At 39.1% G+C, this 25,994-nt stretch overlaps 1 protein-coding gene across 3 annotated transcripts in view; it reads left to right on the forward strand.

Moving 5' to 3' along the window:
• HOOK3 (hook microtubule tethering protein 3) overlaps positions 1-25,994 on the forward strand; it is an 88,218-nt gene that overhangs the window by 31,266 nt on the left and 30,958 nt on the right. For all 3 annotated transcript variants that reach the window (XM_064477383.1, XM_031439971.2, XM_031439972.2), the window contains exons 6-12: positions 740-807; positions 8,026-8,088; positions 9,513-9,596; positions 14,920-15,083; positions 18,951-19,091; positions 21,266-21,467; positions 25,604-25,714. In XM_064477383.1, the coding sequence (XP_064333453.1) occupies positions 740-807; positions 8,026-8,088; positions 9,513-9,596; positions 14,920-15,083; positions 18,951-19,091; positions 21,266-21,467; positions 25,604-25,714 (833 nt within the window). The remainder of the gene's footprint in view (positions 1-739; positions 808-8,025; positions 8,089-9,512; positions 9,597-14,919; positions 15,084-18,950; positions 19,092-21,265; positions 21,468-25,603; positions 25,715-25,994) is intronic.

Below are 25,994 nucleotides of genomic sequence, written 5' to 3' on the forward strand. Positions count from 1 at the left end.
TTTTTCATCCATTGTTGGATTTGAAAATAATGTAAACCCCTTCCCGGGTGTTTTAGTTGGGAAGAAAATATTTTTTTCAACTCTGTCCCCACTTAATGGCTGAGGATCCTCCCCCTTTGGGGCAGGGGTGAAGGTAGGATGGATGCAGTTGGTGCTTTAGCTTATTAGAGACATGGGTTGTTATTTTTTAAGCCCAGGGTTATACAATAAGTATTTTATCTCTATTTTAAATTCATCTCAGTTCTTTGTCCTAAGCAGCTCTCAGGGTCACTAAGGTTTTTTTTTTAATTATAGGAAATGTTAAGGAAGGAATTATACAAAATTCAATGCTTTGATGTCTCGTAAGAACAAAACACAGACTTCAAAATTTTTTAATGTGTAACAGAGAATAATGTGAAAGATTTTTTGATTTTAGAAACAGGAATACAGAGTCCTTTCCATGCTGGCTTTAGGCTCCACCGTTTCCTTGTTTGGCATTCCTGAGACCCGCCATTCCCGTGACCTTTAGCTGTACCCTCAACTTTCCGTGTGTAGAGTGGGTGGGAGGAGGCACTTATTTTAAGGGACGATGAGTTCTGTGATGTTCAGCCTTTACTTTACCTCTGAACCCTATCTGAGGAATCGGAGGAAGAATCAACACACAGGAAACTACTGACAAGAGTTCGCGATGCCTTAGCTGCCCCCACCCCCGACTGCCGTTACCCTGAACGGTGACATCCCAGGTTGTTCTTGTTTGCAGAGTACATCCAGGCCATTATGATGATGGAGGAGTCCGTTCAGCACGTTGTCATGACAGCCATTCAGGAGGTACGTTGGACCCTTGTGCTTACGGGGTGCGAGACCTTAAAGCAGCAAACATGAGTTTAAGGAACTGAAGTCAAGATTTTAAAAAGCGATTCTCCTACTTAGTTTTTGAGAATTTTTTTCCTTACACCTGTGATATAGCTTGTCTCATTTTTCGCTTTTTTTTTTTTTTTTTGGCGGGGGTTTAATTAGGTTTGATTATTATTATTATTATTACTTTTTTAATGGAGGTGCTGGGGATTGAACTCAGGACCTTGTGCATGCTAAGCATACACTCTACCACTGAGCTGTACCCTCCCACCCCTCATTTTTATTTAATGTTAAACATTTATCTTACAGGTATGGATATTTGGTAACTAGTCCTAATCTTTAAAAATGCCCTAATGAATTAGGAGCAGTAGACTAACTCCTAAAGCCATTACAAATAATATCTGTGTTAAACCAGCAGTCTCTCTCACATTTAGGTTTTGATTTCTTTTTTTGGGGGGAGGGGTAATGAAGTTCATTTATTTTCAATAGAGGGCCTGGGGGTGGAAGCCAGGACCTTGTGCGTGCCAGGCATGTGCTCTGCCACTGAGCTATACCTTCCCCCCAAATACTGATTTCTTGTTTGGCAGAAAATGAGTCTTCAACTCCAATCACACCCAAAGCAGTTTCTAAATGAATATTTATTTGAAACTGTAGGAGGGGAAAAATGTTTTTTCCCTCCATCCTTCCAAGCTGTCAGCTGGGACCGCCATAGAAAACACAGATTAACAAGAGAAAAAACATACACATTTATTTAAGTTTTACACGACACAGGAGCCTTCATAAAGAAATAAAGACCAAAGAAGTGTTTAAACCCGAGTGTTTCATTGCGAGGTTTGATGAAGAGTGGAGTTACATGGGAAAGTGTGATAGGGCAAGAAAGAGTTTGAGCTCGGTGTCATCTCTAGGGAAGCAGCCAGTCCTTCCCGTTTGTTCAGATTTCTTCCACATCCCTCTGACTTTGGAGATAAGGCTACTCCTTTCCTCTGAGCACAGTGAGGTGCCTCTCACATGAAGGTCTTAAGACCTGCTTCAGAGGAACATCAGAAAAATCTTTCCTAACCTGCTCTGGCACAAATCCCTTCAGCCTGAAACACTCAGTATGCCAAGGAGCCATGTTTTGGGGTCACGTGTCCTGAACTCCATCAAATCTAGAACTATATTCTATATATAGAACTTAATATAGTTCAAACATAGAACTATAAGAGTAAAAATAAAATATAGATTAATAATTGGCTGATCTTAGGATGTGAGAATTTTTGAATCATAAAAGCAATGGAAGACAACTTTAAGGGAACTAGAAACAGTATAGAATGTAAGAATGTAACTAACAGGAAAAAAAACCACAACAGACAAACATGAAAAATGCTAAATTCAAATTAAGATAACATGTTTTCTTTTAAATCCGATCCACTATGAATCCAGGGGTTCCCACTACCCCTCAGATTTGATAATTTGCTGGAGTGACTCACAGAACTCAATAACAATGATGGTTTTATTATAGCAAAAGAATACACATCAGAACCAGCTCCCCCCACAGTGGGGGTCCGTGAGGGTCCCAAAACTCAAAGCCTCTGTTGTCACCTCCCCATGGGATCACGAGATGTCACCCTCCCGGCATTAATGTGTGACAATACTCAGAGTACTGCCAACCAGGGAAGCTCACCTGAGCTTTCAAGTCCATAGTTTTATTGGGGTTTCATAGATAGGTGTGATTGATTTCATCACTGGCCCCAAAGTTGAACTAAATTTCCAGCGCCTTCTCCTCCCCAGAGGTCAGGCTGATACCAAGTGGCACAGAGCGCCAACCTTCTAGTACATGGTTGGTTTTTCTGGCACCAGCAGCCTCCAACCAGAGTCATCACGTTTGCTTAAACTATCTAAGGGCCCACCATGAATAACAAAGACAGTCAGAGAAGTTCCAGGAATCTGGAGGCTGCCTCCCAGTAAATGGGGACAGAGGTCAGCCAAACTTTTCATTATACAGGACCTTTTCAAAAAAGCAAAGCTTTAGCAGATGATCAGTTTGGCAGACAGCGCTGAAGGGAGGAGGGTAAACTCTTTGCCATGTAAGACACAAGGTCTTGAGTGTTAAAATGACAAAATGATGATCACCCAAGCAAGGTGTAAGTTTAATTCGCTCTTAAGTGGTCCTGGGTTGGCTCTGTAGTCATAGGGACGCAGCTTTCTTGCATCTTACTGTCTGCCATCCTTAACGCGTGAGTCCCACCCCGTGGCCAGCTGTGGCTGCTTGGCTTCCAGCCCTCACGTTCACAGTCCAGCCAGCAGGCAGGGCTGAAAGAGGGTCCCCCACTTCCTCTAAGTAAAATTCCAGGAATTCTCCCTCCTGTTATCCAGCTGTTACTCACACTGCCACACATGGAAACTCTGAAACGTGGTCTTTATTCCCGCTGGTCATGGACCCAGCCAAAAGTTGAGGATTCTGTTACTAAACAAAAGCAAGAAGAATAATGAGAGGGCCATTAACTGTGCTGCCTTACTGCAGCTAGTCCTGTGGTTCCACTTTTAGGAGCTGAAGGAGCTCTGAAATACACAGATAGTGACATTAGTTATACACGTTTGTTTAGCACCTGCTGTGTGCTCAGAAGTGCGGGTAGTCACTGAACACTTAAATCTGTTAACTCATTTAAAATTCACTTCAGTTGTCATCAATGCTACTGAAATGTGCACATAAAACATTGTTGAAATGACCGATTTTATGTTCTATATTTTTTACCACAATTTTTAAAATGACAAAAAAATCAACTACAATCCTTTGAGGTGTGTCCAATTATTGTAGCCATTTTAAGAAAGAGGATACAGGCCTGGACGGTGTGAGTTACTTGCTCAGGTTCACACAAGAAGTGGTGACAAACTTAGAACTCAGATCCATGGAGACCCCACTTCCATGACGTACTGTGTCACCTCAAGATTGTTTATTTCCGCATTATCTTTTAGGACTGAAACATGAGAAATAACCTAACTGCCCAGCAACAGGGGAACGGATAAATAAATTATGGTACAATAATATATTGGCATGTTACGTAGACACTAAAGCATATTTTTTGAAGAATATGTAATGACATGGGGAAAGTTTATATTAGGTTTAAAAAGGTAAGATACAGAGCACATGAACAGTATAATCCCATTTTTGTTTAAAATAAAAATTAAGATGAGTGAAAACCAAGCAACTTTCCAAAATGTTAATTCTAAATGGTTCTGCATTTTCCAGTTTTTCTGTAGTAACAGGTATTGGATCTTTAATCAAGGGGTTTTTTTTCATTAAAATCTGTGACTGGGTGATTTTCATTCTATGAATCTATCCCAGGGAATTATTTAGAAATTCATAACTAGATTGGACACAACAGTGTTTATTAAACTGTATTATATGAACAGAAATGTGAAAACAATATATAGCTACTGGTGAGCACATGACCTCTATCCCATGGGATATTCTGTGGCTGGTATTTGAAACCAAAAAAGGAGTACCTTCTGACAAAGGGAAAACATGTAAAATGTCAAGTGAACAGAGCAATACATAAAATCGTAGGTACAATTAGGTTTTCAGACGGTACCTCTATTACGTGCTTATTCATTTTACTCGTTTAGCAAGTAACTTACTGAGCATCTAATATGCACCAGGAGCTATAATGGACCTTTGGGCTCCAGCTGTGGAAAAGACAGTCATGGTCCTGGCCTCACAGAATGTTAGTCTAAAAGGAGAAATGGCCAAATGAGCAATTTAGAGAACTCAAAGCATTCAAAGTAGAAAGTGCCATCAAGGGGAAAAACAGGCGTATGTGACTCAGTTCAGGCATGCTGGGGAGGGCTCCCCGGGGAACTAACCTGAGCACCGAAGGATGGGACGCGGTGAGGAGGGGCAGACGTTGTCGTGCACACAGTCCCAGAGGCACGAAAGAGCAGGTGCTGCCTGGCCCGTCGGGGGTGTGGAAGGAAGAACCCGTTAGCACACTCTGCGAGGTGCCCGGAGATGAGACGGGAACCTTAAGGTCAGTAGGACAATGAATGGTTTTGTTAAAAGAGTTGGGAATTTTGGAAACCAGTGAGTAGATTTTAGGGAGAAAATACACTGAAGTCTGTATTGGAGAAAATCCGAAGAAGAATTGAATTGGAGCAGAGCACGGCTCGGGAGAGGCGAGCATTAAGCCCTCAGTGACGATCCAGCGAGGGCGGTGGAAGCCTGGGCTGGGCTATGGCAGGAGGCTGGAGAGAAGTGGGCAGACTGAAAGTCGTCAGAGCTTTAGTCAGCAGGCTTGGGGACCGACTGGATCCGGGAGAAAGGTGGGGGTGGCCGGGTAGAAGTATGGAGTTGAAGAATGGCTTTTGCAAGACGACAGTCTGTGTGTCTTTATTCAGATGCTACTTTGATTTTTTTCTTCTTCCTATTGTGGTAAAATACCCATAACATAAAATTTGCCTTTTTCAAGGTGGTTTTGTCACAGGTAGTAATACTCACTTCCTGTTTATGGTTGAATGCTATTCCGTGGTGGGAGTATTCCACATTTTGTTTATTCATCCATCCGTTCATGGACATTTGGGTTATTTCCCCCTTTTGGCTGTTGTGGATAGTGCTGCTGTGAATGTGAGCGTATGGGGTTTTTTGAACACCTGTTTTTAATTCTTTGGGGTATATACCCAGAAACTGAACTGCTGGGTATTTGGTAATTCCATGTTTAACTTGTTGAGGAAATGTCGATGTGTTTTCCACCAGCGCTGCACCATTTTACATTCCCACCAGCAGTGCATGAGGATTCTAATTTCTCTGCCTCTTTGTCAACCCCTGTTGCTGTCCGTCTTCTTGATAACAGCCATCCTGGTGGGTGTGGAGTGGTTTTCTCATTATGGCTGATTCGCCTTTTTCTAAAGACCCCTGATGTTGAGCATCTTTTCATGTGTTTCTTGGCCATTTGTATGTTATCTTCTCTGGAGAAATGTGAATGGTAGTCAAGTAAATGATACTGTTTTTAATTCTTTAACTGCTAAATAGGAAGAAGCGACAAGAAAGAGAGAGAGAGGTTGAGATTCCAAGAGAGACGATGGTAAATGGTCCAGGGTCTGTGAGAAGCTGGGAAGAGACAGGGCTGAGAGCGTGTAAGTGGAGGAGTTGGCCTGGCATGGGAGGAATGGCACTTGTACTATAACAAGACTGAAGAAGGAAAGGATGGGCATGAATGCTGCCAATTCTGTAGGTTAAGGTACAGGAAGTTGGGGGATTTCTTACCTGGGAGAAGGGTTTTCTGATGGAGAGTGGCGGGAGTTGGTGAAGTGTGGAGAGCAGGAAAGGTCTGGAGTAACCTCTAAAGGCAGTAAACAGACAGTTGATTAGGAAAGCAAAGCTGCACTTTTGGGGCATCTCTGAAGGCCCAGTTGAGATTGGAAACTGTATATTGTGTTTTATGATTTTAAAAATATTTTCACTCTCTTAGTACTTAGCAGTTAGGATATTTGGACAGAAGAGACAGGTAGTTGGATTTGTCTCGGATTGAGATTTTTGCCAAGTAGAAGGAATTAAAGTAAGAGAATTGATTATATTGACAAAAATCATCAAAATAAATAGACCATGGACTCTAGGCTAGAAACGGAAGGTAACTGACTAGAAACAGAAGGTAACTGACTAGAAACAGAAGGTAACTGACTAGAAACTGATGGTGAAGTGTGGAGGGGGAGACTCCAAAAATAAGAGGATGCTGTTGGCAGAAGGCGGGGGAGTCAACTGCAGGCAGACAAAATAGTAATGTTTGGGGATGTAAGAACGGTGGGCGGTGAGGGAAAAACAGGGAGAAAGTCCACAGGGACAGGACCTGGAAGCCTCATCACACGATACAGTGCTTGTCCTTCTTACTTGAACTGTGTGAGACCCCCTGGCACAGCCAGCTTCTTAAACACCTTGAAATTACAGAGGTGATTATTTCTGGATGGTAGAAAAATGGGTTTTTTTCTCTGTATATTTTTTTATGAATTTTAACCTCTCTGCGTTGGGTTTTATTTTTTCAACAGGAAGAAAGATATTTGAAATATCTTTTTATTAATATTTTCAAAATAAAAGCATAAAATGGTGAATCCAGTGTTTTTTTGTTTTTGTTTTTGTTTTTAACCCTTCCTGAGATTTTTTTTTCCCCCTGTAAATGCAAAGAGATTTTCACTCTTCTTAGGACATCAGTATAGCGCAGGTGGGTCTCACACCTAGGTGTGCATGCTGGGCCCTAACCCCTGAGTCTCTGACTCAGTAAATCTGGGCGGGGACCCAAAAATTTACATTTCAGACCAACTCCTAGGCAGTGCCAATGTTGTTGGTTTGGGGACATCACTTTGAAGAGTAATTAATTTATTTATTTAATTTGGGGAGGGGGCTGTGATAAGGTTTACTTATTTCTTTATTTTTAGAGGAGGTACTGGGGATTGAACCCAGGACCTCATGCATGCTAAGCACGCGCTCCACCACTTGAGTTATACCCTCCCCTGGGGACCTCACTTTGAGAACCACGGATGCCAAGAAAAAGGTGCAGCTGAACTTAGCATTTCAGTTCTTTAGAGAGTGGGGTGAGGCTGAAATGACAGGCTCTCCCATTAGTCCATCCCCACACGTCTAATTGTCCCTCTTCTGTCGTCCCTCGGACAGAACATGAGAAGGGAACAGTAGAGGATTGGGACGTTTGAACATGCCCCTGACATTTGTCACGTTCGGAATTTTCTCCCCAGACCCTGTCACCCCCTCCGGATCTCTTTGCAACATGAGGGATCAGTGAACGTTCGCCTGGAATTTGGGCTGGGATTGACACTGCCCACATTTATTCATTGGAAAGAAAGAGTTACTTCATGTTGCTGTATTTTTTTACTGAAAAGTCAATGTTTTCAAGCATTTGGCCACATTTTTCAATTAAAGACCTGTCTTTTTAGTGAGAAAAGTAAGCAATACTTGGTTCTCATGACTTGCCCTACCTTAAGGATGCACCAGAATTTAGACATACAATTTTAAGTGAGGGCTAATCCTGCAGTGCAACAAAGGTCCAGACAGAAGCTTCCACATATAAGAAAGTGTCCCTTTTACATTTGTGTTTTCATTTTAATTTTTATAATTCCCTAGCCACTGGGTGTTCATGTTTGTTGTGTAAGCATATTATATAGACTGGCTTTTCCGTCTCATGGTTGTAATCTTTTGAATCTTGATTTCAGCTGATGAGTAAAGAGTCTCCTGTCTCTGCTGGGAATGATGCCTACGTTGACCTTGACCGCCAGGTACCTGACCTTGCATTGTTTTATCCATGCAGAGATTAAAGGAGAAACTTTAGACATGAATGAGAGCAGTGTTTCCGTTGAAATTGTTTACAAAATATATTGGTATAATTCTTTGTTTTTGCCAAAAATTCAAGAACTTAAGCTACTTTACTAATGGATATCACACCTTTGTGATTAAATTTTTGTCATAACTGTATTATTGCATAACCCAGCCCCTTTAAAATAAATTAACTTCTTTAACTTACTGTAATTTGTATTTTCTAGTCATAGTTTTTCCATTAGTGGTATCTTTCTGTATGCCACATTTAACACAATAGATGCCTTCATGCAAAATGACATGCATTTAATCTTCTGGTTTATTTATAATGCAAAGGATATTTTACCTTTTATTTTTTGTTATTCTTTAATTGAATGTCTCCTCTACCCTTCATCCTTGTGAGGAAGTGACCAATTGGTCAGGAAATATTTAAATGCACTAAGGAACTACAGTATTTTTCTTCTTTTGTTGTTTTTTTTGTTTGGTTTGGTTGGTTTTTTTTTTTTGGTTTTATGTCTGTTTATTTTCTTTTTTTCCTGGAACTACAATATTTTTAAAGGAACTCTGCAATGTATTCTTATGTTTTTAATAGGAATGTTGATTTGTAATTTTAATTATTGCTTTTTAATAAAATACTGTTACATTGTCAGTTTCCATCTTCCTGCTATTCTGGGATATCTATTCCAAAGCATGGGTAGCAGTCTTTGTAATCTGTGTTTTCTCTCATTTCTTCCCTGTGGTTTCTAAATGTTTTGCAGGAAAATCTTTAGACAGGCTATAATTGTAACACAAATTGTAATTTGTCTTTTCTTTCCTTTGTGGTGTTTGATTTTAAACTTGTTAGCTTGAGTGCATTTTTTTGTATCTGTATTACATAGAAGTTTGGTCACATGAAAAGCCCATATAACTTTATTTTAATCATTTTTTTCTTTTTTTAAAAAAAATTAACTTTAATGAATTCTTTTTATGTATGCTAACTTAGAGTTTATTATAATAATGGGACACAATTCAGGACTGTTTGGTTTGTGTTGAGAATCAGAATAACTAAAGTCTTTTGTTTTAAAACGAAAGTTTCAAAACTGTGATATACAAAATTAACACAAAAGTTTAATATGACTTAAACACTTGGGTTGAAATACGCTAGCTATATGTTTTATCAATCGAACCCCTATTCAAAGAACCAAATTCAAAGTACAGGAAAGACAAGACTTAGGACTAAAAGATGTTCAAAGTTAGAAGTGCCTCCTTTGACTTGTGCAAAAGCGTTCTTGATTTCTCCCCGCCCCACAGAAAGAAAAGGTGGAAATGTTTTAATTCTGTGTATGCAGTTGTTAGCTGTGGCCACTTGATATTGAAATGTTAACTGTAGCTCTGTGTTTCCATCCAGCTGAAGAAAACTTCAGAGGAATTAAATGAAGCTTTGTCAGCCAAGGAGGAAATAGCCCAAAGGTGCCACGAGTTGGATCTGCAGGTAAGAGGTCTGTTCCTGCCCTGCCTGTTCAAAACTCACGCCCTGAGGCCCACCATGTGCGCTGGGTCCTAATTAGAGAAGAAGAAGAAAAAGCAGATCCTGGTGAAAGAGTGCAGGCTGAGCAGATCGGAGTTTTCCTTCCTTCTCGCAGTCCTTTTTTTTTTTTTTTTTTTTTTTCTGAGTAAAAGTAGATTTATTTAGAGAGACGCACACACCATAGACAGAGCGCGGGGCCGTCTCAGAAGGCCAGAGAGAGAGAGTGGATTAAAATGGGGTGAGCTCACAAGAGAAGAGAAAGGAGAGAGATCCCCTCTCCAGAGGGTGGGGGAGATTTTTTTGAAGCCCTGATTTGTAGTGTTCGCTAATTTCCGCAGTTTGCCAATTTCCGCGATATAAACACCTTCTCAGTGACCGATTCCAAGTTATTGATAGTTTAACAGTTGGCTCACCGGACTCCTGAATATTGAACGAGCAGCTTGGTGACAGCCAGTGACAGCACTGCACCAGTCAGCATCAACCTCAGACGGGCAGAAGGCAGTTGGAGAAAGTGCCTAAGGGGCTGAAAGGAGTTAAGGGGGCAGTGGCCAGAAGCGCCGCTGCCGAGGAAGGCAGCTGCAGGACCCAGAGAACGCAGTGCGCGGGAGGCGCAGTGAGGCCGGAGCGGGTGCCCTGCGGAGGAGCTCGGCCTCATCACCCTGTCCCCCGCGGCAGACACGCTGACCTGTAGCCGCTTCCCAGTCGGAGGGTTCCTTTCTAAAGAGGTTAAACAGAAGTAAGGAGGTTAGACTGAGTATCAGTATTACAGGGTAAGGCCCTTTTCCTTTTGACCTTTCTGGGTTCTCTAATTCACAGAAAGACCAGTTTCTTGCAGTTAAGCCCAGAAGTGAATCCCATGAACAGTTTGCTGTTGACTGATTCTTTTTGTGTGTGTGTTTGTGATTCTGTTTTTCTTTTTTTTTTTTTTTTAATTGAAGTACAGTCAATTACAACGTGTCAATCTCTGGTGTACAGCAGAGTGTCCCAGTCACGCATATAGATACATATATTCATTTTCAATTTTTTTCCATTAAAGGTTATTACAAAATATTGAACATAGTTCCCTGTGTCTACAGAAGAAACTTTTTAGAAACATCTATTTTTATATATAATGCCTAACATTTGTAAATCTCAAACTCCCAAATTTATCCCCTCCCACGCCCTTTCCCCAGTAACCATAAGATTGTTTGCTATGTCTGCGAGTCTGTGTCTGTTTTGTAGATGAGTTCATGTGTCCTTTTTTTTTTTTTTAAGATTTCACATATGAGTGATATCGTATGGTATTTTTCTTTCTCTTCCTGGCTGACTTCACTTAGAATGACGATCTCTAGGTCCATCCACGTTGCTGCAAATGGCATTATTTTATTCTTTTTACTCTAATGCGAAAAGATACATGCACCCCAGTGTTCACAGCAGCACTGTATACAGTAGCCAAGACGTGCTGTTAACTGACTCTTGAGTGTCAGGAAAATCTGCATAACAAGAAAGGGATAAACAGGAAACTAGCCCTAGAGGAAGTGGAGAAGGTTGGGGCCCCAAGAAGTGAGTCTTCTTTTTAACTACTTAATTCCCTCAGTGAAATTGGTGAAGGTATCGCATCTATCAAATGAGGACAGGATGCTGTTTCAAAAAGAAAAAAATCAGACATCAAGAGACACTCGAGTAAATTAAAAATAGAAATGTCAATATAAAAAATTGATGGGATGGTTGAAAATAAAGTTGAAGAAATCTCTCACAAACAGAAAAGACAGAAAGTAAGAAATGAAATTATTTGTCTGGGGTTTCTGTCAAAATCAGGGCGGTGGGGGGAGTGGATGGAGAACAGACGATGCATAATTGGCCAAGTTTTGATACTTGTTGAAGCTGGGTCATGGGTCCACGGCGCTCACAATATTTTCTACTGAAATCATTTTGCTCTGAAAGACATAAGAGTTGGTCACTGCTTTGGATGCAGATAGGAAGAAGTGTAGTCTTTGCACACTTGTCAAGTTTCATAGTAAATGGTATTTACCCAGTCATAATATCATTCTTAATTTTTTCAAGTTTTAAAATTGAGCTATACACAAATGCAGTCATTCCCTGGCTGGCTCCTTCTTGTCCAGTCTCAGCTCTAAATCACCTGGTTTATTTGTCATAAAATATCTACTGGGCACGTCAGTGAGCCTGGTACCAAATCTGTCCTCACTGGGAAGGCCCTCCTCGGTCACCAGTCTGAAGGCATCATCCAGCCTCTCCTCTCATTCTCACTTTAGCCCTCTGCACAGCATTCTCCACTCTAGTTTTTGCACATTTTTATTAGTCTCCTTTCTTGTTCAGTGTGATTTGTTTTTGTTTATATGTTTACTGGGATGCTTTGTTTTGAACATCTAACACACACACATGCAGCAATGCCTGGCATGCAGTGGAACACGGTGAATATTTGAGTGAGTGAATGAGGGAGCAGGTGACTGAGTCAATGAGTCAATGAGTGGGTGTTTAAAACTGCAGAGGTGACCAGTGACGGAGGCAAGAATAGTGCTGTAACTGTGCAAAGGAGAGATGATGGCACACGTGGCTATAATTTCACACGTCAGAGGAGAGAGTCACCTGATAATGTCTGAGGTTGATAAATCAAGAAAGAGTGGAATGTAACATTATTGAGAGATGTAAAGTCATAGCCAGGAGCAATAAAATTAGGAACATTAAAACTAATTGTCTCTTGGAAGTGGAAAAACTCAGCTGGAAACTGTAGCTTTTTATATTTTATGATAAGCCCCTTTGCCTTAATTTTTTTTCTTAAATCGTGTTTATGTATTATTTTTAATTGGTCTCCTTTTTCTGTATGTGTGAAAAGGATTCTTGCCAAATATATTGAATTAAAATATTTTAGCAGCATTTGCTAGTCTCATAAGGCTAGTATTAAGGTATAGTTTTGTACACTTGAGATCATTTCATATAAATTGACCACATTCTAATATTTATACAATGGAATACTATTCAGCCATAAAAACGACAACATAACACCATTTGCAGCAACATGGATGTCCCTGGAGAATGTCATTCTGAGTGAAGTAAGCCAGAAAGAGAAAGAAAAATACCATATGAGGTCGCTCATATGTGGAATCTAAAAAAAAAAACAAAAACAAAAAAAAAACCACCAGAAAATACAAAACAGAAACAGACTCATAGACACAGAATACAAACTTGTAGTTGCCAGCGGGGAGAGGGGTGGAAAGGGACAGACTGGGAGTTTGAAATTTGTAGATACTGACAGGCATATGCAGAATAGATAAACAAGACTATACTGTATAGCACAGGGAAATATACACAAGATCTCGTGGTAGCTCACAGCAAAAAAGAATGCGATAATGAATATATGTATGTTATGTATAACTGAAAAATTGTGCTCTACACTGGAAATTGACACAACATTTGTAAACTGACTATAACTCAATTAAAAAAAAATTGACCACATTCTGCCCTGTAAAGCAGTTCTAAATAAAACTCAAAGAATCTGTGTCTTTAGATCATGCTCTCAAACCAAAGTGCAGTTTAAGTTAGAAATTAGTAGCAAAGAAAGTTTAAAATTTTTAAAGCCTTATCTATTTATTTTAAAAAGAATAAAAGACCAGAAATGAATGAGACAGCCCAGTGGCATAGAAGTGAGCCGCTGCCCTATTCTGAGCAAAGACTCATGCATTTATGGAAATCTGACAAGTCATGGAGCTGGCGTTTCAGGTTCATTCATTTATTCGGCATTTACTGAGCACGTGCTCCATACCATCCACTGTTCCAGTTGCCTTAGATACAGTGAAGATGGGGAAACACAGACGTGGATAGAACGTCTCTGCCCCAAGGTGCTTACACTCGAGGAAAGAAGACCGACAATAAACAAAGTAAGAATATAGTTTACGATGTAGTGTTAAGTATTCTAGAGAAGAATAAGCAGGGAAGGCAGACTGGAGAGAAGGGTGGGAAGGATTCGTTTTACATGGGTGCCCCATAAAGGCTGCCGGAGAAGGTGACATGTTAGCAGAATCCTGTGCGGGTGGAGGAGCAGCCCTCGCAGATTTCCCGGGGCAACGTGCACAGGCTCAGGGCACAGGCCTGGGGATGGGAGTGTGGCTGCTGAGTTTGAGGAGCAGCAGGAGGGTGAGGACGGCAGGGGTACATGCCAAGGAAGAGGACATCCGTCTGGAGAACCCTTAAAGCTTGGTAAAGACTTTGAGTAAGTGGGAAGTCACTGGAGGCTTTTGATCTGAGTTTTGTTTTAATGGATTTTAGTGGCTGCTGGTTGGAGAAGAGACTAAAGGCCAAATCAAGGAGACTAATTTAGAGGCCATTGCATTAAAAAATTATATTGGCCTAAATCAGAACTGAGAAGTGGTCAAAACATGTCTGAAGGCAGAGCCAGTGATACGTGCTGAAAGTGTGGATGTGGGTGTCAGAGTGAAATGTTCTGGCTTCTGATGGAGCCCCTGAAGGATGGAGGGGAGGACGGAGCGTCGGGAGCAGCTGAGAGTCCCACCTGGACAGTTTGGATGTGAGATGCTATTAGACATCCAAGCGAATGTGATACCCAGTTCAGGGGTCCAGGCTGGAAGTGGAAACGTGCGAGCTGTCAGTGAGTAAATGGCGTTTACAGCCAGGAAACTGGCAGCCATCACTGTACTTAGAAAAGAAAAGCCATGGGTCCTTGTAGCAGAGAAATAAAGAACAATTGACTGAAGGGAAAGAGAAGGTAAAACCGGGGAAGTGGTACAGAAACCAGGAGGGGAAGGCATCCTGGGAGTTTCAAGGAGGGTGTGGTCTGCTCTCTTTGGTAAATAAACACCTAGGAGTAAAATGTCTGGGTTGCATGTTTCATTTTTTAGGAAAACGCAATCTGGTTTTCCTAATGTTTGGAACATTTCACACACTCACCAGGAGTGTTTGAGCCTCCCATTAGTTTTCATCTTTGCCAGCACTTGGTACAGCCAGTCTCTAATTTTTGGCATTCCAGTGGGAGTGTATTGGTAGAAAACATTGTGGTTTCAGTTTGCATTTCCTTACTGATTAATTGTGAGTATCTTTTTGTATCCTTAGTTGTCATCTGTATATCTTCTTTGGTGAACTATCTTTTCAAATATAAAAAATGAATTCTCCTTACTCTTACATATTGCTCTGCCCGAGAAATACTCCCAAAATCAACGTCTTAAGTGGAGGTTGATTGCACTCCTTTAAAAACAGAGTCTTGGTAATTCACATGTGATTATGCCGATTTCAGTGTAATTGATGAATATACCCGCTCTTTCCTCCATCCTGACAGGTCGCAGCCTTGCAGGAGGAGAAGAGTAGTCTGTTGGCAGAGAATCAGGTGTTAATGGAAAGACTTAATCAGTCTGATTCTATAGAAGATCCTAACAGTCCTGCGGGAAGGCGGCATCTGCAGCTGCAGACTCAGTTAGAGCAGCTCCAAGAAGAAACATTCAGGTAAAGGCCCACTAACTCAGTCTCATTTTTAAAAATTTGGTAATGTCCTTTAAAGTTTTCATGCCCTACAGCGTTAGTGGGGAGGATATAGCTTAGAGTGCATGCTTAGCATGCATAAGGGGTTCAATCCCCAGTCCCTCCTCAATAAATAAATAAACCTAGTTACCGCCCCTCCCCTGCCAAAATAAAATAATTAAATAATACAATAATAAATAAATAAAGTAAATTTTTTTAAAGAATATAGCGTTAGGACATCTGGGTAGCTGCAGACTGAGGAGGCGGTGAAATTAACCACTTCCCAAAAGTCTTCCCACACAGTGTGAAATAACTTCACATCAGGGAAGAAGCTTGTATCCATGCTCACCCTCAGTGTGGCTCGAAGACAGAATGCCCCGACTGAGCTGTAACTGTGAGTGAAAGGGAGAAATCAAACCCTGGCCCAGTGCCCCTCACATCTGCCCCACCCTCACCCGCCAGGCACTTCGGGGCAGGTAAAGGCAGACCCGGGAGAAAGTCGACAGAGAACTAGTGAAGGGGCCTGAGGGTGAGCTGGAGCTGCTCACGAGAATGATGAAGTTCACTCAAAATCTGAAATTACTGTAAAAACAGAACAGGAAATGAGGTCACAAACTACAGGGACAGGATGTCAAAGTAAATGAATAAATGTATCTACTTAAAGGGCCAGATGCCATAAAAATGTACAAGCACTGAACTTAAAGAGGTTGGTACCTTTTCCTCGGCAGCATTTAAAGGGACACCGTGCACATGGCTTATAGAGACAGACTTATTTAAAGAGCAAGCTGATTTAAACACATCTCCTGGGAGAGGAAGACAAAAAGGAGGAAAAGGGTCCATCGACAGCTGGATGGTGAAGGGGAAAGGAAGGAAAGGGTAAATGTGGTGTCCTACAAGACAGAACGGAACCACGTGGAGTTCTGTCAAAGGGCTTAGCAGTACGATGAAAATACTGTGTTATACTTTACTGGAAAATACATCACGACCTGTTTCTTACCGAGCCGTAGATTTCCAGCGTTAAAACTGTAGGAGGAATTAAGTATCAACTGGGTTTTTACTTATCAAGTAATTTAGTATAGTAACATATCTACTATCCTTTGTTATTCCTCAATGGAATGTTTCTGGATTTTGCTTTTTCTTTTTGCCTTAACAGAAAAAAATAAAAAACCTTTCTTAGTCTTCTCAGAAACCTTGGAAAAACAGTCCATCCCCTACGGTCCACGTCCGCAGTTCATACTGTGATCCGCGGGCCCTTTCAGAGAGTCTTTAGGGCCCTGTTTGTTCCAAATACATTATCTGTGCAAGGCTGGATTTCCTTCATATTCCTCAGCCAAAAAGCCGTCCCAGCAGGGTGAATGTAGATGCAGACATGAGAGCCCAGCTGTCTTCCATTAAACCAGATGATTGGAATCACAGAATGTAAAACACATGGCCACTCCTCTTTTTTTAGACAATAGAGTTATTTTTCATAAACGATATATTATCTATATTAACAGAATGGGTGTATTACCATTATTTTCAAATGACTAACATCTCATTTATGAATATTCTTTAAATCATTTGAAATAAAATAGCAAATTCAATCCAGTACTGTGTTAAAATAAGCTTTATCCCCGGCTTGTTAACCTGTTGAATATTATTGAATCTACTAATACAACTATTGAATCTGCTGTATGTTATATCTCCTTCAATCCATAAGTTAAAGGATAAAAAATATGTATATATAATAAGCTTTGTGCATGAAATTCTCCGTAAAGTTAATAATAAGATGAGGATGACAACCTATTATTTGACTTTTTTCTGGACATTCTAAAAATCCTGGCTTTGCCAGTTAATGTGTAACCTTGGGCATGCTTCCGTTTCCTCTCCTATAACATGGTCTTCTAGAATTTTTGTGATCATTAATGAGTTAATATATGTAAAGTATTTTGAGACTATTGCTTGGCATGTACTGCTTTATAAGATTTAGCTGTTATTCCTTTTCTAGTAAATGAAATAAGAAAAAGAGAGGGAAGGGTATAGCTCAGGGGTAGAGTGTGTGTTTAGCATGCACAAGGTCCTGGGTTCAATCCCCAGTACCTCCTCCAAAAATAAATAAGTAAACTTAATGACCATTCCCCTCAAATATAACAGCTAACTAAATAAACCTAATTACCTCCCCCCAAAATAAACAAATAAAAATAGTAAAAAAAAAGAAAAAGAAATGAGATGAAAATATTGGAGAAGCAAAAAGTAAATGATTATTACTTGTAGGTAATATATTTGTCCACCCAGAAGATATAAGAGAATCAACTGAAAAGTTCTTAGAAGCAGTAAACATGTAACAGGGAGAGGGTAACTGTAAGACCTTTGCAAGGTCATAAGCTTTTCTGGCAATAACTAGTTAGTACCGTCAGGAAAAGCTTCCACATCTAAGTGTATCAGCGAAGAATTTTTAAAAACACAAGTAATATGAGGGAGTTATATGACAAAAACTCGTAAGCTTTATACATAAAACATTTTAATGCTGTATGGAGAGAGAGAACATATTTTTATGTCATTTTTCTTATTGAAGGATCGTTGATTTACAATGTTAGGTTGGTTTCAAGTGTACAGCAAAGTGATTCAGTTATACATATGTATATATTTTCAGATCCTTTTCCGTTATAGGTTATTACAAGATATTAAATAGGATTCCCTATTTTACCAGTTTTTAATGGAGCATTATAAGAATGCCACTTTTTCTTAAATTATTATATAATTTGAACTTGATTCCAATTCAGATTTCATGTTCATCTACGAGTATTAATAAAGAAGAGATTCCCACAATATTTTGAGAACAGAGTATAATGAGGGAGTACTTGCTGTATCTAATGTTGAAGTTATAAACTTACAATAAGTAAAACACCTTGGTACGGGCGCAGCAAAATAAAAGACACCAATGACCCAAATGAAGATCCTGAAACTAATCCAAGTATGTATCAAAATACATAATATGATAAAGGAGGCGTTTTCTGCTCAATAGGGAAAGGCTGAATTATTTGTTTAAATAGTTTTGGAACGACTGGTAGATATTTTGGCAGCAAGAGTTAGATTCTTGCATTATATCATATACCCAAATGAATTCCAGGGAAATTGAAAACTTCAGTGTTAAGAATGAAACCATATAAATACCAGCAGAAAATAAAGAGTTAGAAGAAAAAGAGTTCTGACTGCTCATTAGAAGTGGAAACTATGAAGTATAAGGTTCATCAGTTGAATTACATAAAAATTAAAAACTCCTGTATACTAAATACATAAATAAAATTAAAAGTAAGTAATTAATGATAAATACTTGTAATATGAGACAGAATCTCATACATCCAAAGGAAGGATGTATGTTAAGCAAAATAAATTAATATAAAGTAGGAACAATATTATCCATATTTTGGGGGGAAAAGATCTTTGAATGGACATCAGATTGGAGGTTATACTCCAAAAATGTTAGCAGTAAGCATCCGTCTAGAGTAATACATGATTTTTATCTTTTTTGCTTTTTGCATTTTGTGACTGTTCAAAGGGAATATATGTTGATTTCATAATCGAAGAGAAAACTTGAAATAAATTATATCTTCTATATTTTGAAAGCTATTTCTTGGTGTCTAACTCCCTGAATAGAGGAATAGTAATCAGTTGTTACCTTTCCATAAGCCTTGAAACAGTGGAATCTGTTTCTGGGATAGTTTCAACTTGGAAATACAACTTAGGGTCACAGAAGTAGGAGGCAAATTCAAGAAGAATGCGGTTTCATGTTTTTTACTTACTTTTACTGTTCTAAGGAGAATTATTAGACAGTAAATAGTGCTTTCTTGGTCCGTTTTGTTTTGGTTACAGACTTGAAGCAGCCAAAGATGATTATCGAATACGCTGTGAAGAGTTAGAAAAGGAAATCTCTGAACTCCGGCAGCAGAACGATGAGCTAACCACTTTGGCCGACGATGCTCAGTCTCTAAAAGATGAAATAGATGTTCTTAGGTAAACAGTCTTCCCGTCTCTGCAGACTCTCAGACCCATCTGAGCAATTCTGCCACAGATGTTCCAAACTCTGGTGTCTCCCAACACATTAAGGTGTTTAAGAGCCAGACCACCTGGGTCCAGATTCCAGTGCTACCATCTGTGTCACCGCTGTGTCACCTTTTTCTCATCTGTAAAATGGAAATAATACACATACCTCCCTCAGACTGACAGCTGGAATGAGTTGAGTTTATATTTGCAAGCACTTGGAACAGTATCTGGCAGATAAATGCTATGTGGAAATGTTCGTTAAATGGAAACTAGTCTCCGACTGTCGCTTCCTGCTTGGGTGGCTCTGGGACTTTTCTGATTACACTCCTGATCTTTCACTCTGAGTCCCCCAGGCACCCGATCTTCCTCCGTCTCAGACCCTGTCCCACTAGGCACCTCACTCCCTGTCACCACGTTTCCCCACCATTCTGCTCCTGTAACCTCTCCTGTGTTGGATCATTACAGCCATTTCTCTTTTCCACTTCTGCTCTGTGAATACTGAGAACGAATAGAGAAAAATCACTTGGTGCTATAGTTAGTCCTGGTACAGGGGAATGCTCCTTACTCCCCACGGGGCCCCTCCCGCCAGTCCAGGCTTCCACTGCTCATCAGCAGGAGGTGGCTGCTGCGCCTTGTCATGACTCTTCTCACCTGACTGCCTCCCTCCCGAGCCTCAGTCTCAGTAGACAACACTGCCTCCTGCATGGAGCAAGGAGGCCACGCCCCGCAGACTCTCCACGTCCCGTGTCTCCTGCCTTCCTGTCATCTTTTCTCTTCTGCTTCTGTTATTCTTCCTCCTGTCCTGTGTCAGCTCCTCCTTCAGTGCTCTGGGTCTCAGCCCTTCTCCCATCCACAGGAACTGTGTTACATCAATTACCGTTTCTCTTCATGTTTTTTAAAATTATTATTTTTTAACTGAGTTATAGTCAGTTAACAATGTTGTGTCAATTTCTGGTGTATAGCACAATTTTTCAGTCATACATGAATATACATATATTCATTTTCATATTCTTTTTCACTGTGAACTACTACAAGATCTTATGTATATTTCCCTATGCTATACAGTATAAACTCTTCTATCTATTCTGTATATACCTGTCAGTATCTACAGATCTCAAGGTCCCAGTCTATCCCTTCCCACCCCCCCAACCCCGGCAACCGTTAATTTGTATTCTATGTCTTTGAGTCTGTTTCTGTTTTATATTTAAGTTCATCTGTCTTCTTCTTCTTCTTCTTCTTCTTCTTCCTCTTCCCCTCCCCCTCCTCCCCCTCCTCCTCCTTCCCCCTCCTCCCCCCCCTTCTCCTCCTCCCCCTTTCAGATTCCACATATGAGTGATATCATTATGGCATTTTTCTTTCTCTTTCTGGCTTACTCTACTTGGAATGACATTCTCCAGGGACATCCATGTTGCTGCAAATGGCATCATGTTGTCATTTTTATGGCTGAATAGTATTCCATTGTATAAATATACCATAACATCTTTATCCATCATCTATCAATGGACATGTAGGCTGTTTCCATGTCTTGGCTGTTATAATTAGTGCTGCTGTGAACGTTGGGGTGCAGATGTCTTTTTGAATTAGGGTTCCCTCTGGATATGTGCCCAGGAGTGGGATTGCTGGGTTCTCTTCACATTTGAGTCTCCCTTCTTAGCATATATTTATATGTTCACTTCCCTCTCATCTTAGAAAAAGTGAGAGATTTACGACTCTCTCCTTCCCTCCAGAACAAATTTAGATTGCATAAGGTAGAATTTACATTCTCTCCTCAACTCCCTAAAATTTGCCACCACCCGTCCCCTCTGCTGCACTGAAACAGCTGTTCCTCTTGTCACAGTAACATTCTGCTTGCCAGACTGTTCGGACACCGTACGGTTTATTTTGCTTTTGTGCTATATGTGACTCTGCGGCTACCCCCTCTTGCTTGCTTTCCTTAAATTTTATAATGTTGTCCATTACAAATTTTGCTGTAATCTAGGTCATATATTTGAACCTGTACAAAAAAACTAAGCTGGAATCACCTTTGGTCTCGTAATTTCATTAGAACGTGCTATTTCTGGCAGTCCCTCCTGGTTTGGCACTGTCGAAAGCCACTTTACAACCGTGGACGTGTTTGTGACTTCTGGTTTCCCATCTCATTCTAGACATTCTTCTGATAAAGTGTCTAAACTAGAAGGCCAAGTGGAATCATATAAAAAGAAGCTAGAAGATCTTGGCGATTTGAGGCGGCAGGTTAAACTCTTAGAAGAGAAGAATACCATGTACATGCAGAACACCGTCAGTCTGGAGGAGGAGCTGAGAAAAGCCAATGCGGCCCGAAGTCAGCTTGAAACGTACAAGAGACAGGTACAAGGAGAGGCGGGGCATCTGAATGACGTTTTCAGCGGAGCTCTCCACTGTCACCCTGTGGCTTCTCAGACTCCACTGGCTTGTTTTTAGGGTATTCTGTTTTTTCCCTGGGAAGCTTAGTTCTTATCCAGAGGTTACTGATTGGTCTCTAGACTTCTTTTTCTATTTTTACTGTTTTTAATTTGTAATTTACTATTTATAGTATTTTTAATTTTACTATTTTTAATTTTTAATTTATTGTATAATACTTAAGAAGTACACAAAAGTAAAAGAAAAAAATGCAATAAGCATCTGTGCTTCATAAATAAAACACACTCTTCCCGCCATCACAGTAACCACTGTGCTAGTATTCTTTTGCTGCATGAAAATATACATATATTTATCCCGAAAAATTGCATTTTTGACGTTTTGAAACTTTATACAAATGATACGGTAAAATTTCTGCGATGTGCTTTTGCTCAGTGAACACTTGTGGGATTGATTTGTGTTGACAGGTGTGGCTTTATCCATTCACGCGCACCACCATGAGACACTATAGTACAATGTATCCATTTTTCTGTAACAGGACATACAGGATGCTTCGGGCTTTTTTTCTTTTTTATTACAAGAAATGCCATTGAAAATAGTATTAATGTCCTCTTCTATACATGTGTGAAAGTTTTACAGCTCTGTGGAATGTCTTCCTAGAGTATCTTCATTTAACTAGATATTGCCAAATTGTTGTCCAGAGTGACTGAATGACCAGCAGGCAGTTGATTTGAACTCGTGTTGCTCCGCATCATCACCAACACAGTTGACGTTCTGCCAGTTGATTAGATGGATTTGAAATGATGTGATTATACTTTGCATTACCCGGATTACAAATATATTTACTGATCACATTTCTTTTGTGAATTGCCTGTTTTGATCTTCTATTCATTTTTAACATTGCATTATTTCTTTTTTTGATTCTGAAAGTTCTTTATATGTTCCTGATATTAACCTTTTGTCACACATTGCGTTTATTTCCTACCAATCTGTGAACAGTCCTTTTCCTTTTTTTGAGATTGATAATTTTAATGTAATGCATTCTAAATATCTTTTTCTTTATGATTTATGCTTTTTATGTCTCATTTAAGAAATCACTTCCTACATAAAGATGTAACATTAACTTCCCTTTTCTTTATAGAAATCTAATGTGTGTTTTGTATGTTTGGGTCTTTAATTCACAAGAAATTGATTTTTGTGTAGGGTGTGAGGCAGGGATCCATTTGATATTTTTTGTCTGTGTGGACAACCAGTCAACCAAGCAGCATTTATTTAATAATTAGTCTCTTCTGCAGTGACCTGCAATTCTGTCTTATCATATATCTAATGTCTCCATGTTATATGTGGTGTGTTTGTGGGCAGTCTCTTCTGTTTCATTGGTCTGTCTATTCTTACACCAATATACTCTTATTAGCTATTGATCTGTGGTAACGTTGATATTTGGTAGTACAGACACCTGCACCATGTTCTTTTTCAAAATTACTTGTCTATTCTTAGACCATTCCTTCCCCTTTAAACCCCAAGTCTTTGGCAATTGGAATTACATTGATCTTGTTGATGAGTTTGGGGCGAACTGACATCTTTATGACAATGAATGTTCCTGTCGGTGAATATATATCTTTCCATTTATTTAGATCTTCAGCATCTTTCAATTAAGTTTTATAATTTTCTTATATATATCATGTACATATTTTGTTATATTTACTCCTAGGTGCTTTATGTGTTTGGTTGCTTTTGTAAATGCATTTAGAAAAAGGAAAGATACAATTTTTGGTGTGTTGTTCATTTATGTGATTGAAATCAGTTTTTATACGTTGATTTTACAATCTTGACAGATTCCCATATTACTTGTAATGATGTCTGTTAGTTCTCTTGCCAGAAGTCGTATTTTATACAAATAAAAGCTATTTTGTTTCTTTCTACTCCATACCCTTTTTTTCATGTTAATCATCATGCCTGACCTTTAATACAGCCTTGAATAATAGTAGGCAGCCATTTCTTATTGATTTCATACACAGTGCTTTAAATGTTTTACCAGTATATTATAAGGGTTACTATAGGTTTTTGTAGCTGCCTTTTGTTAGGATAACGAAATTCCATTGTATTCTTAATTTGAACAGAGTGTTGTTTATCTTAAAAGGATGTTGAATTTAATCAGCCACATCTATTGAGAGACTTATGCTGTGTCTCTTGTCTATTAATGTGATAAATTATATTAATGGACTTCTATACTTAAACCATCCTTTCATTCCTTGAGATAAACTTAATTTAGTCATAATGAATTTATTTGTTGTTTCATGATTTACATTCACTTTGTTCATTTTCTTGGAATATCCTACCTCTATGATTTATTTATTTAAACTTTTCTATCTTGTGCTTTCCTTATCTTCTGATTTTGGCATCAAAATTATATTAGCTTAATATAATAAATTAGGAAAGTTTTAGGAGAATAGCCATATACTGGCTGGCAGATTTTTTTGGTGGATACTTTTTTTTCCCAACAATTCATTATGAAAATTTTCAATATATAACAAACTTGAAAGAATTAGTGAACTTGAATATGGACTGAGAAATTACCCAAGATAAATATAGCCCAAAGAAACTATAAATGTGATTTAAAGGTACTAAATTAAAATGAGAAATGATCCAGTTAGAGTTCCAGAGGAAAGAACGGAATGAATTACAGAAGGACATTATTTGGAGGAAAGAATGGCTGAATATTTTTCAGAATCAATGAAGTACATCAGATTTAGAACTAACAGTGAATTAAAAAGAAATCTACACCTACAAATGTTGTAGTGAAATTGCATAATACAGTAATTCTCTTTGTCTGTTTCCAATCTAGAGCTTAATATACTTTACTTTTCTGGTTTTGTTTTTGTTTGGGGGTTTTTTTTGTATGTGTGAAGGGGGTAGTAATTAGGTTTATTTGTTTATTTTTTAACAGAGGTACTGGGGATTGTGAATGCTAAACACGTGCTCTACTCCTGAGCTATCCCCTCCCCTATACTTTACTTTTCAGTGTAGTATTTTTCTTTCTTCAGTTTCCCTTTGGATGCCCTTTCAAACCTGCCTGATCATATCTGATGGTCTCTTATTCCTTGCCATATTAAACCTAGTGTTTGATGTCTGGTAACTCCAATCTGAAATCCTTGGAGGTCTTATTCTACTATTTCGTGGTGGTGGTTATTGTTAACGTTTTTCTGCTGACTGTTGTTCACAGTGGCTTATTTCTTTGTGAATTTTGTAATTTGGGATTTTGCTCTGTCATTTGGCTCATCTTTACCTTTAGGAATACTGGGGGCCTGGTTGAAGTTGTGTGCCTCTAGACAGTATATGTCTTTTCTCATGCCAGATTCTTAAGCCAGACAGCATTACCAACCAGGACAACTTTAAATTAGTTGGTTGGCTTAGGATTTGCCAGACAAGGCATGTGGTAAGAATTCAAACACAAGTCCATGTATTCACAGGCTGCGGTTACACATTTTTAAAATCACACTTTTTAGAACCTAGAACACTCTCTTTAAGACAGGCAAGTTTCCTTACTGATTTTGCCAGCTGGTGAATTGTTTTCCTAACCCACCTGTTTACTGACTTGCCACTTTTTAGAGCCCAAGGTGATTTCACAACCACCTGTCTCCCAAGAACTTTGAAAGTCTAGGTTCCTGGCATTGCCATTTGGCACCTCAGAGTACCTACAGTTTCCTCACAAAATTCCCACTCCAGTTTTAGCCCCTGAGGATTTCTCTTATTTTCTTATAAGCTTATTAGCAGTGCAATTGCATTTTTTTTCCTCTAGTATTTCTTTTGCTTCATGATCAAATGTTTTCCATACAGTTCCCTGTGTTACAGAAGATGGAAGTCCTGTAGGTTCTTCATAGTTTCAAACATTTGTTCCTCTCGATGATCTGGTTTTAGAACCCACAGTGTCTGGGCAGATTTTTGTACCTAGTTCTCTCCATTGGGATAGGTTCCTCTATCTTTTTTTTTTTTTTTTTTTTTTTGAGTATTTGTGGGGAAGGGAATTTTCCTAGATCTGTAGAAGAAAATAGTAATAATTTCCAAAGTTTTACATTGTAAAAATTAATAGTACCTTTCTATATCAGGTAGTAGAGCTGCAAAATAGATTATCTGAAGAATCGAAGAAAGCGGATAAATTAGATTTTGAATATAAGCGGCTAAAAGAAAAAGTTGACAGTCTTCAAAAAGAAAAGGATGTGAGTATCTATATTAGGCATTTTGGTTGTGAGCACTGCCAAAATTAAGAAAATGATATTTAATTCATGTTTTGACTACATTAATTTCTTCTTCTATTTATAAATTTAAAAATTAGAGATCTTGTTTATTTTTATTATTATTTTTTTAAGGAGTCTCTGGGGATTGAACCCAGGACCTCGTGCATGCTAAGTACACACTCTACCGCTTGAGTTATATCCTCTCCCCATTTTTAAATTACACATTTATATTTGTGTTTCAGAAATAGATCTAAAATAAAAG

The sequence above is a fragment of the Camelus dromedarius genome, chromosome 22 (genome assembly GCF_036321535.1).
Source record: "Camelus dromedarius isolate mCamDro1 chromosome 22, mCamDro1.pat, whole genome shotgun sequence".
Taxonomy (NCBI): Eukaryota; Metazoa; Chordata; class Mammalia; order Artiodactyla; family Camelidae; genus Camelus; species Camelus dromedarius.